Genomic DNA, 17658 nt, shown 5'->3' on the forward strand with positions numbered 1-17658 from the left:
CAAATGTCAACGGCATAGAGTTTTTTCAGCATTACTGTAGTATCAATATCATTTCTAAAAAAAATAAAATATCTGAATTTGAAGGAAAATATATAAAAAGATATGGATTCAATTAGAACCAAATTTTTTTAATTTGTGTAAAAAGGGAATATCGAGTTTGGTACTCCCGCAGTATATAAAAAAATCCTATAGGCAAATGGCCTTAACTTATGGAAAAATCTACAATGCTACCGATGCACTGAATATTAGAGAATCGTCCTTGGAAAAGCAAAACAAAGGAGACAGCTTAGCTTCAATCTTATCTCCCTCAATTTAAAGTCCATCGTCTGATCAAAGAAAGAAGGAGACATCCTCGATCCACTGGTGCATGGAACAACTTGAAGTAATACAAGTTTGCCAATGTTTTTCCCAGCTTATAAATAGAAGATCAAACGAAGGCATAAGAAGCTTTGGCATATTGGTGTAACTTTAGAGCAACACCCTTCTTTGTTCTATTCTCCCCTTAAGACTCCTCACGAGCAAACTATAATTTTTTCCATTTTCTCTTTTATCATTGTATTTAGTTACTACATTTTAAGTTTTTGAGTCTATAATCTTCTCTTCTACCATTTCGTCTTCAACAACTTGAATCTCGGGTCTATGAGATCTTAAGTTGTTAAGATTATGTTTGTATATTTAGCCATGTCTTTGAACATAAGCTAACTTCTTTTTGGAATGGAAAAGCTGTGAAACTGTTAAATCTCTATAGTTGAATCTCTTACATTTAGTTCAATGGGGTTTCTATTGTTTAAGTGAATTAATATCTTGTATCAATGGAACTTGAACATGACTGAGAAATGAGCTTCTATAAGGAAAGAATTTCAGATAGCTGAACAATAAGACAAAGGTGAAGAATGTGGAAACACTTCCACTAGTTGCCTTAGGAATAAGGGACCCCCTCGTTCATTGAGGTTCTGCCCAGAGTATACGTTGGGAATAAAGTCGTCATAGGAACATGAGGCTTTGTATACCATTTTAGCCCAAGGATTGAGGAATCAACATTGGCAATAAAGAGACCTGAACAAATTCTTTGGATGAGATCTTGAGCCTAGGCTATAGTTGGTTTAATAGTGGACCAGTGTATACCTTTTCTTTAACTTGTCGTTCCGTTCATCACTTCACTGTGTTAATCCTGTCATTACTTCTTGCCATTGCTTACTTTAATTTCTGCACATTTTATTTCAAAATCACACCACACCACAACCAAATCTTTTGCCGATTAACATTGCTTACTTTAGGAAGGACTTGAATATATAACGATGCGAGGAATTGTCTAAGTTAATCTGAACCTTTTGTCACAGAGAGCGCACTCTTGTGATATCTGGGAACGACTAGCCAAAACAGTTCAATAATGCTAACCGCATCTGTTTAAACCCGTCTAAATGCGCATTTGGAGTGCCTACTGAAAAGTTTTAAGGGTTCATGTTGACCCATAGAGGGATTGAAGCAAATCCGGATAAGTGTAAAGTTGTGTTAGATATGAAGGCCCTTAAAAATAAAAGGGAGGTGCAACAATTGACGGGCAGGTTATCCGCTTTAACTAGGTTTCTGCTGAAGTCTGTAGAGAATGTTCTCCCATTTTTCAAGTTATTATAAAACAACATTTGATAAAGTAAAGAAGTGTTGAGTTGCGCTGCTGGTCTTATCAAAACTGGGACCAAGGGAAATCTTGATTTTATACTTAGTTACGGGAGAAGAAGCAGTGAGCGTTGTAATGATGCGAGAAATGGATCATGGCCAAGAGCCGATATACTCTGCCAGCAGGGCACTTTAGGGCCTTAAGTTGAGGTATCAGAAACTTGAGAAGGTGACATTTCCTTTACTTACCACTACAAGGAGACTTTGTCCATATTTTTCATTGGCATCAAGTCATTTTCTGAAATAATCAACCAATTTAGCAAGTACTGCACAAGCCGGATCTGGCAAGACAAATGACCAATTAGGCAATTGAGCTCTCTGAATTTGATATCACTTATCGGTATGCCATTAAATCTCAGGCATTGGCGAATTTTGTAAAGAAACTTACCCTGACTAATAAATGGGATTGTGAAATGGATGATATTTAGAAAGTTTTTGTTGATGGTTCATCTAATACTAAGGGGAGTGGAGCCGAGATCATAATAGAAAGCCCAGAAAGGGTTTCAGCGGAGCAACCTCTCCATCTAAATTTAATAACAGGGTTGATGCAAGTAAAGGAGTATGAAACCAACAAGATCAAAGTTTTTAGTGACTCATAGCTTGTCACATCACAATTTGAAGGGAAATATCAAGCCAAGGGGCCTTTGTTGGTGAAATACTTGAGCAAAGTAAAAGAACACTTATCCGAGTTTGATGAAGCTGTCATCGGTCACATTCCCTGAGGGGAAAATAGCAAAGTTGATATTTTTTCCAAGTTGGAAAGTACAAAGAACCTGTGTAATCACATAACCATGGTTCAACAAAGCATTATAGAGCCGAGTTGTGTGATGGTTATTACATCTAAGAAGATAGTCCGAGATGCAGTCATGTATGTCGTAGTGGAAGATCAATTATATAGAAAAAGAATGCATTCCCCAATGTTAAAGTGTTTGAACTCGGAAGAAGCCGAGTATGTTTTGGCCGAGATTCATTTAGGAATCAATGGTCAGCACATGGGTGCCAAAGCTTTAGCCCGAAAAGCTCTTCGAGTAGGATATTATTGGCTTACAATGGAGACTGATACAAAAGAGCATGCTAAGTGATGCCATAATTGTCAAAAGCATGCAAAGATGATTTTAGCTCCGCCAGAAGAATTAACATCCATCTCGGCTCCATGGAATTTTACAAATAGGGTATGGATTGACTCGGACCATTTAAAGCGGTTGAAGGACATGTACGATGGTTAGTCGCAACTGTTGATTATTTTACAAAATAGATAGAAGCTGAATCCATAACAATAATTACTTCAGCCAAAGTTCCGAGGTTTTTTGAAAGGAATATCATTTTCAGATTCGGAATCTCAGCCAAGATAGTGACATGTAATGGAACCTAATTTATGGATAGGAAGTTTCAAGAATTGATGGCTAACTTTCATATTAAGCATCACTTTGCCTCTATTAAACATCCACAATCAAACAAGAAAGCTGAGGCTGATAATAAAGTAATTGTTGATGGGCTTTGGAAGCGATTAGATGATGCTAATACAAGTTGGGCTCAACAATTATATTTCGTCTTGTGGGGATACTTGATAAGCATTCAAACATCAATGAGAGATACTCCATTCAGACTTACTTATGGATGTGAGACTATGATCCCGGTTGAACTTGAGGAGTCGTCTTGGGGAAGGATAAAGGCCCTTAATGAAGAGGAAGAAAAGAATAATAAAGCTCTGGCAGTAGAGCTGGATTTGATTGATGAATAAGAGTCACAACAGATTATCGAGATATGGATACAAAACAACTGGTTATGGCCAAATATAATAGAAGATAAGGCCAATATCATTTGAGAAAAATGACTTGGTACTCCGAAGAGAAATTGGAAACATAAATGCGAGAGATGGAAAACTAGTTGCAAATTGGGAAGACTCTTACCAGGTGAAAGAAAAACTTGATAAGGGAGCCTACATACTAGAAACTTTGGACTAGAAACCCGTCAAAAGAACATGGAACACAGATAATATAAAGAAATACTACGACTAAAGTCCAAGTTCTCATTAAAGAATATTACTTTTATCTTTCAAATACTTAGGCAGAATTTTAATAGGGATTGTCTAAAGTCGATTACATTGACAAAATCATGTAACCAATATTTTGATTTTGAATAAGTGAGGAAATTTTCTTTGAAGTTTATCTTTACAAACCAGCTTCAATTTATCAATATGATAATCTGGGTTAAAGAGGTGAATTGTCAACATGACTCTGATCAAGTCAAAATGTTTGAAAGTTATGGAAAATAAGTCGGGCATGAATAAGTCATAATATCGCTTCTAATCCTAGTAAATCAAATATAGCCCCGGTAGCAAGACACCGGGATATAAATTGAAGGAACGAACAATTACCTTCAAGAACACGACTTTGCAAACATGCCGAGTTAAAATAAATAAATGTCATGGTAATCAATGCTGGGCAAATAAAACGCGGAATCCGCATATGAAAATACGACCTTTGCAAGGTCGAAAATAGATCTTGAGAATAAATTCAAGTTGATAGACATTTTTTTTTTCATAATACTAAGGTCTAAGAACAATTGTATAGGCCTTGGCCTAAAAGGTTGACCAAATTAGAAGAATGATAAAAATTATGTAATGTATGCAAATGGTAAACAATGCAGATCAAAACATGCAAGAAAAGTTTAAGTGACAAAATGCAAAATAAAGAACTGGGAATAAACCCGGCAATATTCGGTACAATACCAAAAGGGGCTCAATGGCCCCTAATTGAAAAGAACAAAAGAAAAGTACAATATTAAACTGGCATATTGACTCTTCGGTCCATAGCAATATCAGGTTGATCTTGCACCAGGTTGTCAACTGCGGCAACCACAACAGATTGATTTTCCTCCAGCTTATCTCCCTTGCTATTGTCCCCTTCCATCCGAGTTGGCGATTCGAAATCCGGGGGAGGAGGAACCAATTCCCCATTTTTCAAGTAGGCAAGATGATGCATTCCTTCAGTGTTGATCTGGATATCCAGGTTAAGAAATTTAACCTGGCTAAGAGCATTATCAGAAGAATTTAAAATCGGCTTTCCGAAGTTTAGAACGGTAATAGTCAGTATCAGGTTGATATTGTTCAGCTCAGCCTCAGTCTTTTCTATCAGAGCTTTGGATGACTTGAGATAATTACATTAAAAGACAAGCTCATCCTAACAAAACTAAATCCTCCTTAACCGTTTTCAGTTCCTCTTGTATTTTATTGAATGATTCAACCATTTTAGTTTTCTCTTCTCTAAGAGCAACCACTTCAAAATAGACTTTACCATATTTGATTTTCACGAAAGCATGTCTTCATTAGGGAAGATGCTTTCATATAATATAACTCCATATCTTCTAGCTCTTTAAGCTTGGCATCAGAAGAAGATCTGGGCTCGTAGAAACAAGAATTAGGGCAAATAACACTTCAAAGATTGCCAGAAATTCTGACTTCCAAGATAGCACCTCTGGAAAGTCCAAGAGGAGGAGGAGGAAGATCTTTATCTATCTGTATTTGGAAAGAGATGCCAGCAGTACAAACCAAGATATCCTTGGATTTGCTAGCCGAATTTCCCTTGAATTTTGTTACAATAGTAGTGCTTTTTGCAGCTTTGGAGTTGGGAGCTTTGCGTTTTCTCCCTTTTGAATTAGAACCAAAGGTAGACTTACCTCGGTTCAATGCAGTAATGAAGCTAGGTTGAGCATCCATGTTAGGAGCTACAATGTCAAAGTCAATGGAATCAGTCACACAATAGGATCTTTCAAATATATACATTTAATTCAAATTGCAAAGAAATAGATAAGTCATACTCAATTCTGCATCTAACTCGGCTTGAGATTTAAAAAAAATTAAATTACGCTAATGTAACACCCCGGTTTACAAACCAGAACGCTACATAGAAATGGTACAGATGCACATTTAATTTAATAAGAATAGCAGAAGACTTCCTATAAGTATCACAATAGTTCTCTTTAAACTACGTGACTAATTAAAACTTTTCTTTTGTATCTTTTATGTTCACAATATTATAATAAAGTATACAACCCCATAACTGTATAGAATTAAAACTTAACACCAAATTGTAACAGCTATGAATTCAGTAAAAACGAATAGCATGACCTCTATTTGTCGAACTATCCAAATTCTTAAACCTGATATACAGACATAACCAATACATAACATATTCATATTAACATCTTCAGAATCTATCCATAGATTCCTATTTACTCTCAACAAACTTAAGACATACAGATATACTTTGTTGTCTGAAACATAACCAAACCTTTAACTACATAACCTCGTGTCAATTATATACAGTTGTACTAATAATATCTTTATCTCAAACACATAATTTATTCGAAACACAGACATACACATATAGACCCAAACATTAGTCAATCGTGCTGCTTCTTATGTGTCTGCTAACCATTCTTTTCGCGTCACTAGTGCCTTGAAAACTCATCATCCGAGAGAGCACTTGAAAACTCAAAATTGTAAAATTCAAATTCAAACGAAAGATGATTCACAAGGTCCCTACTCTCGTCCTTTTAATCTCTAATCAAGCTGGGCTTCAGGATTTATAAATCCATCCCAAAATAAAAGGAAACAAAATAGAAATACTGGCTCTGGACCTCATGTATATTGGGTTCAAAATTACAAATTAAGTCCACTTTTAAATAAATTTCCAACAAAACACGTCCATCTTGGGCTCAGGTTTCGACCATATTCCTGTCCGAATTGGCCTTCAGTGGCTGAAATAGAGATTGTAGTCCTTTCTGTTAGCTGAAAACACAATAAGAAATGAGTCAATCTGACATCTGTAGAGTGAGATATGACCAAAATACAAAAGTAGTGTAAATCTGGAAATTTCTGACGAAAATCAGTTAAACCCAATTAAAATCTAGAATTCTAATTTGACCCAAAAGACCTTTATTTAACTCAAATAAATCCTAAAAATACTAACCAAGAGTAATAAATAAGTGTAACAAAATATACGTTATCAATTATTCTACTCTAGTGTGATTAGTCATGCATAGGTTGAGCTCGATGGGGCTATTCAATGTGAAAATGCTGCCACAAGAATAGAGGTAATCCATTCTATCTTGGGAGAAATATGTCCACGAATCTTGGGCACTGTAGAGAGGGAAAAATTATCTTAAAGATATAATGTCTAACATTGGGCTCAGATTTTTCCTTGTTGCATTCATATAACTTCGTACGATACACTTTAACTATGTGTTATTGCATGTTTCGATTTTTTTGTGTATTTCATGGAACTGAAAATAATGTTGAAATAATTTCTCTAATACCAGATTATCCACTTTCAATGATTTTAACATCATTTTGGATAACAATCCTAAGACAATTTTTGTTTGAATATTAATTTGTGTTGAGTGTTTGATTTGTGAAAATTCAAATGGTGTAATTTCTATATTTTAAATTTTAAATTTATGAAATTCGAAAACAATCTTTCACATATATTTAAATATTATTTTCATTCAAAGTTACTTTGTGCCATTCATGATTCTGTTTGATCATGAAATTTGTATTACAATATATTGCCACGTTTGATCACGAAAAGCAATACATGTGAAGAGTATCTCGATTGTCGTGTATTACAGGCAATGGGGAAGCTGATGCCTTAGCTGCGCAACAACGTTTGTTGCGTTTGTGCAAGTTTCCTTTAAGGAAGTGAATGACGATGGAATAGCAACAACAGCTAAAGTGACTGTTGCCATGTTTTGAAGGTTCTACTTGTGCTATGTCACTACAACAAATATGAGATTTTAAGGCGATTTTCATTTGGTTTGGCTTAGGTTTAAACCGCAGCTTAAAATTTCAATGACATTTCCAAAACTGACAGGGATATTGGTGACGTTATATCATTTAATGAGTTTTGACATCAATTTTTTCAAACCAATGGAATAACTGACTTTAGGAATTATGAAAAAAATTTAAAATATTGTGGCAGTTTTAAACCGTCGTCGTTCATTTTGAAAAATTAAAAAAAATTCATTTAAAATTTTTTCCTTTTAAAAAATCACGTAGACTCAAAAGGATAAAAAGAATATTCAATCCAAATATTTCAATACATATCAATAATTTGAAAACCAATATTACACTATACCATCATCACATAACTAAAAAGAACTTGGTTTTCAATGATAAAATAATCAAAAAGATGCAGTTAAATAAAATTAAAAAACTAGAAGGGTTATATTATAAATTTATAACTCTTTCATATAAACAGGAATTTGGAAGTTCTACAAGAAAAACTCAAATTTAGATAAAATTAAGTTTCAAAATTATGTTAGAAAAATAAGAATGCACCAAATGATAAATCTCACTTAAAATGTAACCCAACATATATGATTGTCTTATGAGAGGTCAGATGAGATTTGCAAATGGTTCAACAACAATTGGTAACTCCGGAAAGGGCGTAATCCCATCAATATCTTCATGTTCAGCCAAGGCATTATCTAAAGCAGACTTGGTAACTTTTGTCACACATATCATCTGAACCATTGCACATAACCCAAAATAACAAAGCTTAGCCTTGCACATCAGATAAAAAATTGCAATCTTGTTCTCGTTCAATACAATTTTTGCAGTAAGAAAATACTAGCAAGGTCTAACTACTTCCTACCAATTCAACTCCTTTTCCAAGCTGAAGAATTTACCTATCGTTATTATCTACAATCAAGTGCAGACTATAAATCCTCTTATTTAATACTCTTTTTATTATTTATAAATATTGAAACATATTAATTTCAAATAAGAAAAATACAATTTAGAAAAACTAATTTAAGTGAAAAACTTCATTGATGATAGAACTCACCACACGTAAAATTGTTCGAATCAAAACAAGTAAAATCATCGTGACAAATAAAGGTGATGACTATAACTATACACTTATATATACTAGGATATAGATAATTTTATTCTTTCCCTTATTTTTTGATTAAAAGTTTACGTTATTTTTTCTTTCTGCCACAAAGAATAAGTGGTTGCATAAACCCAAAAAAGGAGCCCCTAAAAGCAGAGTATGGGCAAGTCTCAGCCACCCATACGCTACCTAGTCATAACATCTTGCACCAATGACAGCCACTAAGCTGGTGACAAACAAAGCTGGCCAACCACCCCATTCAAAGAAAATAAGAGCAAAAAAAAAAGAGAAGAAAAAAGAGCGAGAGAATGAAAAGAGAGAGCAACTTCGTACGAAGTCACATGCTATTTAAAGTCTGGCTCTAATTTAAATATTGTCCATATTGCACATGAAACATGAAACATAAAATGAGGCACAATGATCCATCATATGGTAATATGGAAGTCACATTGCAACAGGTGTTGTAGGGCACAATTGAGCCATGGCACAGACAATTAGTAACTATTTGTATTCTATATTTGTGCAAAGCCGTCAAAATTTGTGGTAACAAAAAGCAAACTACATATTTTGACAGACTTGCTTACTACAAACATGTTATCTAATAAAATTTTCAAGACATATGTACTACGTTTTGGAAACAAAGTAACTCACCAGATATTACGAGTCCAAAAATGATAAACACCTGCGTCCACAAGAAAAAGAAATGTGTATTATATCTACTGAAGATGATGCGATAAAGTATTCCTATTAGATCCAACCAAGAAAACCAAAAGATTGCACCCTCCGAGGCATCTTAATGTTCATTAATAAGAGAAAACAAAACAAAACATAAAATTCAACACTAACCAGTACCAATAAAAAAACTGAGATTACCACACATACCAACAAATCCATGGGAAGAGACTCAAGCCTCGATTCTGATTGACAATCATCGGTTCGAGGCGTTTTGGGCGTCTCAAGCAAACTACCATGTTTAACCAAATTCATAGGCACAAACATGAGAGGAATTTTATCAAACACCTTATCGTTATGAGTGATGGCTATATTGCACGCAAAACAACATTAATTTGAATTTTTTTTTGAAAGAAGGAGTAGGCATAAACAGAAGAATATACCTCTTCTTCACAACAACTTTGTCACATGTATTTTAGAAGAAATTTTTCTCATACCTTAACTCATAAGAAATGAACAGATTTTTTTTCTCACTTTAATGGTGATCCAGAGGTGGACGACAATGGTAGCACCTATGATTTGGTGGCGTTGGTGGCTTGGTGCCATGCCTGAAAATGTGAAGGTGAACAGTTACGAACAATAACAAACTTTAAAAATTGGGATTAGGGTTCACAAATTGATTTGCATGCAAAAAGAGAAAGATTGAGAAGCAATTCAAGAACAAAAACAAAAGAGAGCGACCTAAATAGAATAATAAGGGAATTATTGGAGGTTATTTGAATTTTGAATTTTGAATTTAATGTAATAGAAGTTGATTGCATTTTGTATTTAATAGGAGGTGATTGCATTTTGTATTTAATAGGAGCTGATTGTGTTTTATTAGGAGTTGTCATTTTACGAGTTGGCTATAGATTGTCGCTAATTCAAATTTATTTGTAATTTGTAATTCTGAGTCTATTTATAGGCAACATTTCAATGAAATGAGTAAGAGTATAGATACTAATGTTGAGGAATTCAAGTGTGAATGTATAACACCTCATATTTTTAAATGTTTAATTATATGAGATAATGATGATTAAAGGGTAGGATTAATGAAAATCTTGAAATTAGGACCAAAATAAGGTAAAAGGGGCAAAATGGTAATTTACCAAACACACAACCCTAGACAGAAAAAATTGAGTAGAAGGTCTCAAATGGTAAAAATAATGCCGGAAATGGATTTAGAACGAAAAATCGAGTGGATAGGCAAGTTTCGAAAAATTTGATGAATAGTGATTTTACCGGTGTAAATTACTGTGGTATAATTAAACCGATAAGCGTAAAAATATGATCAGTATTTCTAGGAAGTAAAATATGACGTGAATGAGAAAAATACTTAGGTTATGAATTTGTGGGTTAAATTGGGTGATTTAAGAAAGTTAATTGACATGTGGGACCCACTTAAGTGATTTAAGTGACAAATGGACAAAGTAAGTCACATTTTTAGAATTTTCTCTCTCCTCTTCTTTTCTTCCTCCCGTGGAGCTTCACCATTTGTGAGGGTTTGAAGCTTTGAATTTCTAATTTTTTTTCTAGTCACTTTTGAGAGAAACTTCCAACTACAAAGTTATTCCTCACTCTCTTGTGAATGACTTTCATGTAGAGTGCATCTTGTGGGAAGCATTGTGGAGGGAGATATAACCCAAAGTCAGCCACGAATTTTGAGGGATTTTTGGGTTGATTCATTGGTTGGAGACTATCCCCTTGGATCCTAGGAAGCTAGTGGTGGTAAGTTTTCGCATTCTCATTGAGTTTTTTGTGAGATCATAAAATGATGAGGGTTTTTGATGATGTGTGTTGAGTTATGGTAGTTAGGAACATTAAATGGTATGTCTCCTTTGGAGTTAAATGCTTAGAATGATAATGATGATGATTGATGTAATAAAAATTATTGTGATTTGGAAATTTTAACTTGGGAAATTTTGTGATGAGATTTCAATACTTTGTGAATTGGTATGATGATAGGGTTGAATAATTGAGTTGTGGACCATTGGTATGATTTAATAATATGATTGTATGATATGTGTGAGTGTTGAATTGGAATGAAAACCTTGGATTATGTATCCTTGAGAAATTCAAACCACAGAGGGTTTGGAGGAAAAATGATGTAAAAATTGTGTAGATGAGGTTGTATGGTTGAAAATGGTGTTTAAATGGATGGTAGGTTAGTATGATGAAATGGAATTGGAAGGAAGAATGTTGGATGGTTATGTGTGTAGGAATTCGTCCTATATGGAAGTCTAAGGAAAAATAAATGTGAAATAGCCCTTTGGCCTAAGTGAATAGGTTAGGAATCAGTATTTTGAAAGTGAATTGATTGCCTTAAAAATTGTAGTGATGATCATTGTTGTTTGATCATATAGGTTGCCTCTCACGGAACCAATAGAAGTGGAATAAGCTTGGAGCTTACGTGTGGAGCATTTCGTACGGAGTTAAGGTAAACTCTTGGTACTTGGGTTTTATCCCTTGTGTGTTCCGCCACACCTAGTGGAAGGTTGTGGTTGGATTTTGTGCTCTTTGACATTGTGTGAAATGACATGTTCATGCATTATTGCTTTGATTGTGTGACATATTCTGTGATCTCTGGCCAGTAGATGTGTGTGGTTTGGACTTCCGCTGGAGATATCCCTTTGGGGGATTCCGGTCGGGTTTTGCCGTGGGGCCGACTCTAAGAGTGGCACCAGGATGGTCCAAACGTGGGACTTTTGCTGGATATGGCTCATGAGGAGTTCTAGTTGGATTTTTCCATGAGGTCATCTCATCCATGGGAGAGGCACTAGGAAGCCTCCCGGGAGTTATATGATAGAGTCCTTGAACGAAATCCTTATGTGGATGTTCTTGGATGTGAGCCCAGTGTGATGTGATTTTGTATGTTATGCATTTTATATGATGATCATTGGATGCACATTGAGTGAACCATGGGGTGGAGTGATCCTCCAGTACCCTTGGTTTACTGAGATATATTTGTATATCTCACCCCACGTTTGGGGACATCATTTTAGGTTATAGTGAGCATGGAGGACCATCGGGCAAGAGTCCCGCTTAGTGGAGGAGTTGGATCATGATGTGCATATGGAGAACATGAAATTTTGGAGGAGTTTATTTGATGCACATAGCATTACATTTAGCATTTTGGACTTAGATCATGAACATATTGCATGTTGAGATTTTCATGCTTTTGTGGTGTTCATGATTAGATTGTAAGTCTTTTGTAATTGATTTACATTTCATGCTTATTGTTTATATTGACATATTGGTGAGCATGAGACTTGTCCATGGCCACATATTTTGCGTTTAGAGGCATTTGGATACTTGTGATATAAAATGAGCCATATGACGTGTAAATGGCAAAGAATATGGTGAATGATGAAAAATGATGCATTGGTATTAGATTATGCATGATGGAAGGGCCTAGAGCCTACACTAGTAATGAAACATGTGTTATGTTAAGTGTTAAAGTGTTAGGAATGAAATTATGGATCCTGTGTGAAGTCAAAAAACTGTCAAAACTGGGATTTCACGGTAGGGAATCGATTCCCTGCTGTTGGGAATCGATTCCCTGAAACAGAGCACGTAAATTTCAGCCACTGAGAAGGATGTAAATTGATTCCTAAAAATAGGGGAGCAAAAATTATGCTTCTGTCTGTTACTGTAGCTACTGGGAATCAATTCCTCGCTGTTGGGAATCGATTCCCACTGTGAAATTTTTGAAAATGAGTCATTTTATAAACTAGAGTTAATGGTATTACTTGGAGGGGTTATAATCAATAAGTTGTATGCTTCCGCGAGTTTTGTAATTACAATTACAGTGTTGTTTTAATTGATTACGAAAATGGTTAATGTTTAAAGAAAAGAATGTAATAAAAGAAAAAGTTTACTCGTAATTTAATTAGCTCAATTACTGTGATTATAACTGCGCTTAATACCATATGCAATGATAATATTACCGGTACGTAACAGGCTGTTACAGAATGATTGAGTGAAAAAGTCCTACATTGGTTAAGAATGAAATAAGTGAGCACCATGTAAGTGGAAGGACCCATGCACCTAATGCCTTAAGGTTTTGGGTTTGATTGTGGTGTTCCGAGCCCACTTAATGTTGCTGCTCACTTGGCCCATGGTTGGCGGTCTCTCCTCGCCATGAGCTCCCCCTGCACAACCCAACAACTGGTGTCATAGATAATGGTGGATTGACCTGTGGTGATCCAAGTATGTCTTGATAAGGGAAGCCAATGTCTTGATGAGGGCAACCAAGCCTTGATGGAAGAGCCAATGTTTGATGAGAAGCCAAGCATTGATGAACCCCATGAATACTCGAAGAAGCTTCTCCTTGAGGGAGAAAGAATGTGGGCCTTGGACTCACGCTTGAGGGGGAGATGTTGAGGAATCCAAGTGTGAATGGTTGAGTGAAAAAGTCCCTCATTGGTTAAGAATGGAATAAATGAGCACCATATAAGTGGAAGGACCCATGCATCTAATGCCTTAAGATTTTGGGTTTAATTGTGGTGTTCCGAGCCCACTTAATGTTGCTGCTCACTTGGCCCATGGTTGGCGGTCTCTCCCTGCCATGAGCTCCCCCTGCACGACCCAACAATAGGCTCAGAATTACAAATTACAAATAAATTTGAATTGGCGATAATCTTAGCCAACTCGTAAAATGACAACTCCTAATAAAACGCAATCAACTCCTATTAAATACAAAACACAATCAACTGCTATTAAATACAAAATGCAATCAGCTCCAATTAAATACAAAACACAATCAACTCCTATTAAATACAAAATGTAATCAACTCCTATTACATTAAACTCAAATTCAAAATTCAAATAACCTCCAATACTCCCCCTCAAGTTGGAGCATGTAAGGATGAAATACCCAACTTGGGAAGGAAACCATGGAAAGTCGAGTATCCAAGAGCCTTTGTGAACAAATCTGCCAGCTGAGATCGAGAACGAACATGCGCTGTAGCAATATAACCCGCAGAAATATGATCCCGAACAAAGTAACAGTCAAGCTTAATATGTTTAGTTCGCTCGTGAAATACTGGATTAGCAGCAATGTGAAGTGCTGCTTGATTATCACATAGGAGATCCATAGGACCATAATGATTAACTCCAAGACTCAAGAGAAATCTTTTAAGCCAAATCAACTCTGAAGTAATCGCAGTCATGGCCTTGTATTCGGCCTTTGCTGAAGAATGAGCTACGGTGACTTATTTCTTTGTTCTCCAAGATACAAGAGAGTGACTGTTGCGACTCGGCAAGTGCACCGGTCGTAAAAGTAATAAAAGTGTACTGAGTACGAGATCATTCCCACGACGATCGGAATTTCAAGCACTAGTTCGCTAATCGCGTTTTAGTTGGACAATCAAAAGTTGGATTGGAGAGAATTGTAATTAAAGAACTTAAAAATTAAAGACAAGTAATGAGATGCAATTAAAGAAATTTCAGAATTAAAAAGACAATTTAAAAGATGATGATTGATTAAGAATGTAAAAACAAGCGTAGTTAGGGTTTCGACTTCCCCCAATCTCCTCAGTATGTTATGAATTAAACAGTCAAGAACCTTTTCTTAATATATTGCCAATCAATTCTATTTAATTTAATTAGGGCTCAATTCCTTGTTACCCTAAATCTATGTGATCTTGAAAGAACTCTAGTTCCCCGATTATTCTCCAAGAAAACATGCATTAAGACCAAGAATTTCAAGATTGCACAATTACCCTATGTTTATCCCTAGTTCACAAGGATTATGATAAATTTATCAAGTAAGGGTTCATGCACCAACATCCCTATTGTCATACAATTCCCCAAAATCATTCTATAACGAGTAAACTCAGAAAACATTAGAAACAGATAAATTTATTCAATTATAAAAAAAATCAGAGACAATTTCATTCATAAACATAAAGATTCAATTGGGTTCCATCTACCCCTAACTACATAAAAAACTAGCCTAGCATACTGAATTGAAAAACAATAAAAAAGAAAAGAGAAGCAGTATAAGGCCTAGCCAGCTAGTCTCTCCAACATCTGGTCTAAGAAGGGAATAGGGAAGTGGTCCTTTCGAGTGGCTGCATTAAGTCTTCTATAGTCAACATACATCCTCCACCCTGTGACTGTCCTTGTGGGAATCAGTTCGTTGTTCTCATTTCTTACCACCGTAACTCCATCTTTCTTGGGTACAGATTGTACAAGACTTACCCATGCGCTATCAGATATAGGATAGATCATCCCTGCATCCAACAGTTTAACTACTTCTTTCCTCACCACTTCTTTCATGGTTGGATTGAGTCTCCTTTGTGGCTGCCTTACAAGTTTAACATCATCTTCCATCATAATTTTATGAGTACAAAAGGAAGAGTTTATACCTTTTAAGTCGGAGAAGGACCATCATGTGGCAGCTTTGTGTTTCTTCAGCACTTTGAGAAGTTTTTCTTCTTCTCCGGTTATCAGATCAACATTGATGATCACAGGATATGTGTTATTGTCACCAAGGAAAGCATATTTCAGATTTGGAGGTAACTCCTTAAGCTCCACCTTCGGTGCTCCAAGATGGATGTCATCTTTCTTTCTTTCTAATTCTTCCACCACCGGTTCTTTATCGGCTATTTCAGCTTCTTCATTGATTTGTTCTAACTCGAGTGGGGAGCTCTCCTCTTTCATAGTATCATCAATTGCTTCTTGTATTATGTCAATCATAAAACATTCTCCTCCGTCTGATGGATGTTTCATTGATTCGAAGACATCAATGGTGACTGTTTCTTCGTTCATTCTCATCATCAGTTTTCCTTGCTCCACATCGATCATTGCTCTTGCGGTGGCTAAGAATGGCCTCCCAAGCAGTAGGGGAATCTCAACATCTTCTTCCATATTCAGAATTACAAAATCTGCAAGAAGATAAATTTGTCAATTTTAACTAAAACATCTTCAATTACCCCATCTGGTCGTCTGATCGATCTATCAGCTAACTGGAGAGAAACTGTAGTTGGCTTTAGCTCTTTGATTCCAAGAGCTTTGCACATGGACATTGGCATCAGGTTTATACTTTCTCCCAGATCACATAGTGTTTTTCCTACTTCAATATTTCCTATGGCTATAGGGATATTGAAGCTTCCTAGATCTTTCAGCTTGGGAGGAAGTTTCTTCTGGATGATTGCGCTGCATTCCTCTGTTAGGGCCACTGTTTCGCACTCCTTCAGCTTGCGCTTCTTTGACAGAAGGTCTGTCATGAATTTCGCATAGTTCGGCATGCTTTCCAGGGCTTCTGTGAACGAAATGTTTACTTGTAGCTTCTTGAAGATATCCAGAAATTTGGTGTATTGTTGTTTCTGGATTTCTTGCTTCAATCGCTGTGGGTATGGAACTCGTGCATAGGGAGATGGATCTACCGGTTTTGGTTGCTAGTCCAGAGCTTTCTTTTTCTCCCGTTTGAACAGCTTCTTCTCTGGACTGCTCTTTTCAGCTTCTTCTGCATCTTCTTCTTTCTCTTTTTCAGCTACAGGTTCTGCTTCTTCCTTCTTCTCCACTGGTGGCTTTTCCAGAGGTTGGATCATGGTCCCACTTCTAGTAACAATTGAATTACATTGAGCATTTGGGTTTGTATCTGTGTTACTTGGGAAGGTGCCATGGGTTCTTTCAGCAAATTGTCTTGACAACTGACCAATTTGAGTCTCCAAGTTCCGGATCGAAGCTTCTTGATTCCGGAATGATGCTCGTGTTTCATCTCTGAAGGCATCTGCATTTTGAATGTAGTCTGATGTGGTCTTGGACAGCTTGCAAAAGCCTTTTCCCATTCTGAAGTGGTGCCTTGAGGTAAAGGTTGTTGTTGCAATGGAAACAGAGGGTTCAGTTGATGGTTAGACTTGTAACTAAACCCAGGGTGTTGGTTAGGATTTTTCCACCCTTGATTACCATATTGATTTCTTCCTGGATTGTTCTGGTTCTTTTGATCGTACCAGATTCCATTGACCTCTGCTGGTGGCTTTTCAGTTGTTCTCATGTAGTCACAATCTTCAGTCGCATGAGCTTTTGCACAAATACCACATTTAATTTAAGAATTACTAACAGAAGAAACATGAGAAAGATTAAATTGTTTAGTAAAGGCATCTAATTGTTCTTGTTGTTTCTTGTGCATTTGCAGTATTTGTTCATTTTGGGCTAAGATTACATCATAGCCGTCGAGCTTCATAATTCCTGCTCTTCTTTGTGCAACTGAGGCATTGTCAAATTCTTGAGAAGCTAAGGATTCCAATCATTCTAGCGCTTCTTCTGGAGTTTTTGTTTTAAAGGAGCCTCCTACAGCAGCATTTACCAGTGTTCTTGTGTTGGACGTCATCCCTTGGAAAAATATTCTTGCTTTCTCCCATGCTTC

The 17658-nt window shown here is 36.1% G+C and overlaps 1 protein-coding gene across 1 annotated transcript; it reads right to left on the reverse strand.

The window, feature by feature from the left end:
* Positions 1-16165: 16165 nt before the first annotated feature.
* LOC133300757 (uncharacterized) lies at positions 16166-16537 on the reverse strand. The gene has a single exon (XM_061500346.1). It carries the CDS (start codon positions 16535-16537, stop codon positions 16166-16168), a length of 372 nt encoding a protein of 123 aa, XP_061356330.1.
* Positions 16538-17658: the final 1121 nt, after the last annotated feature.

The sequence above is a fragment of the Gastrolobium bilobum genome, unplaced genomic scaffold, assembly GCF_033153095.1.
Source record: "Gastrolobium bilobum isolate Gb01-03AN ecotype WA unplaced genomic scaffold, APGP_CSIRO_Gbil_v1 utg32013, whole genome shotgun sequence".
NCBI lineage: Eukaryota > Viridiplantae > Streptophyta > Magnoliopsida > Fabales > Fabaceae > Gastrolobium > Gastrolobium bilobum.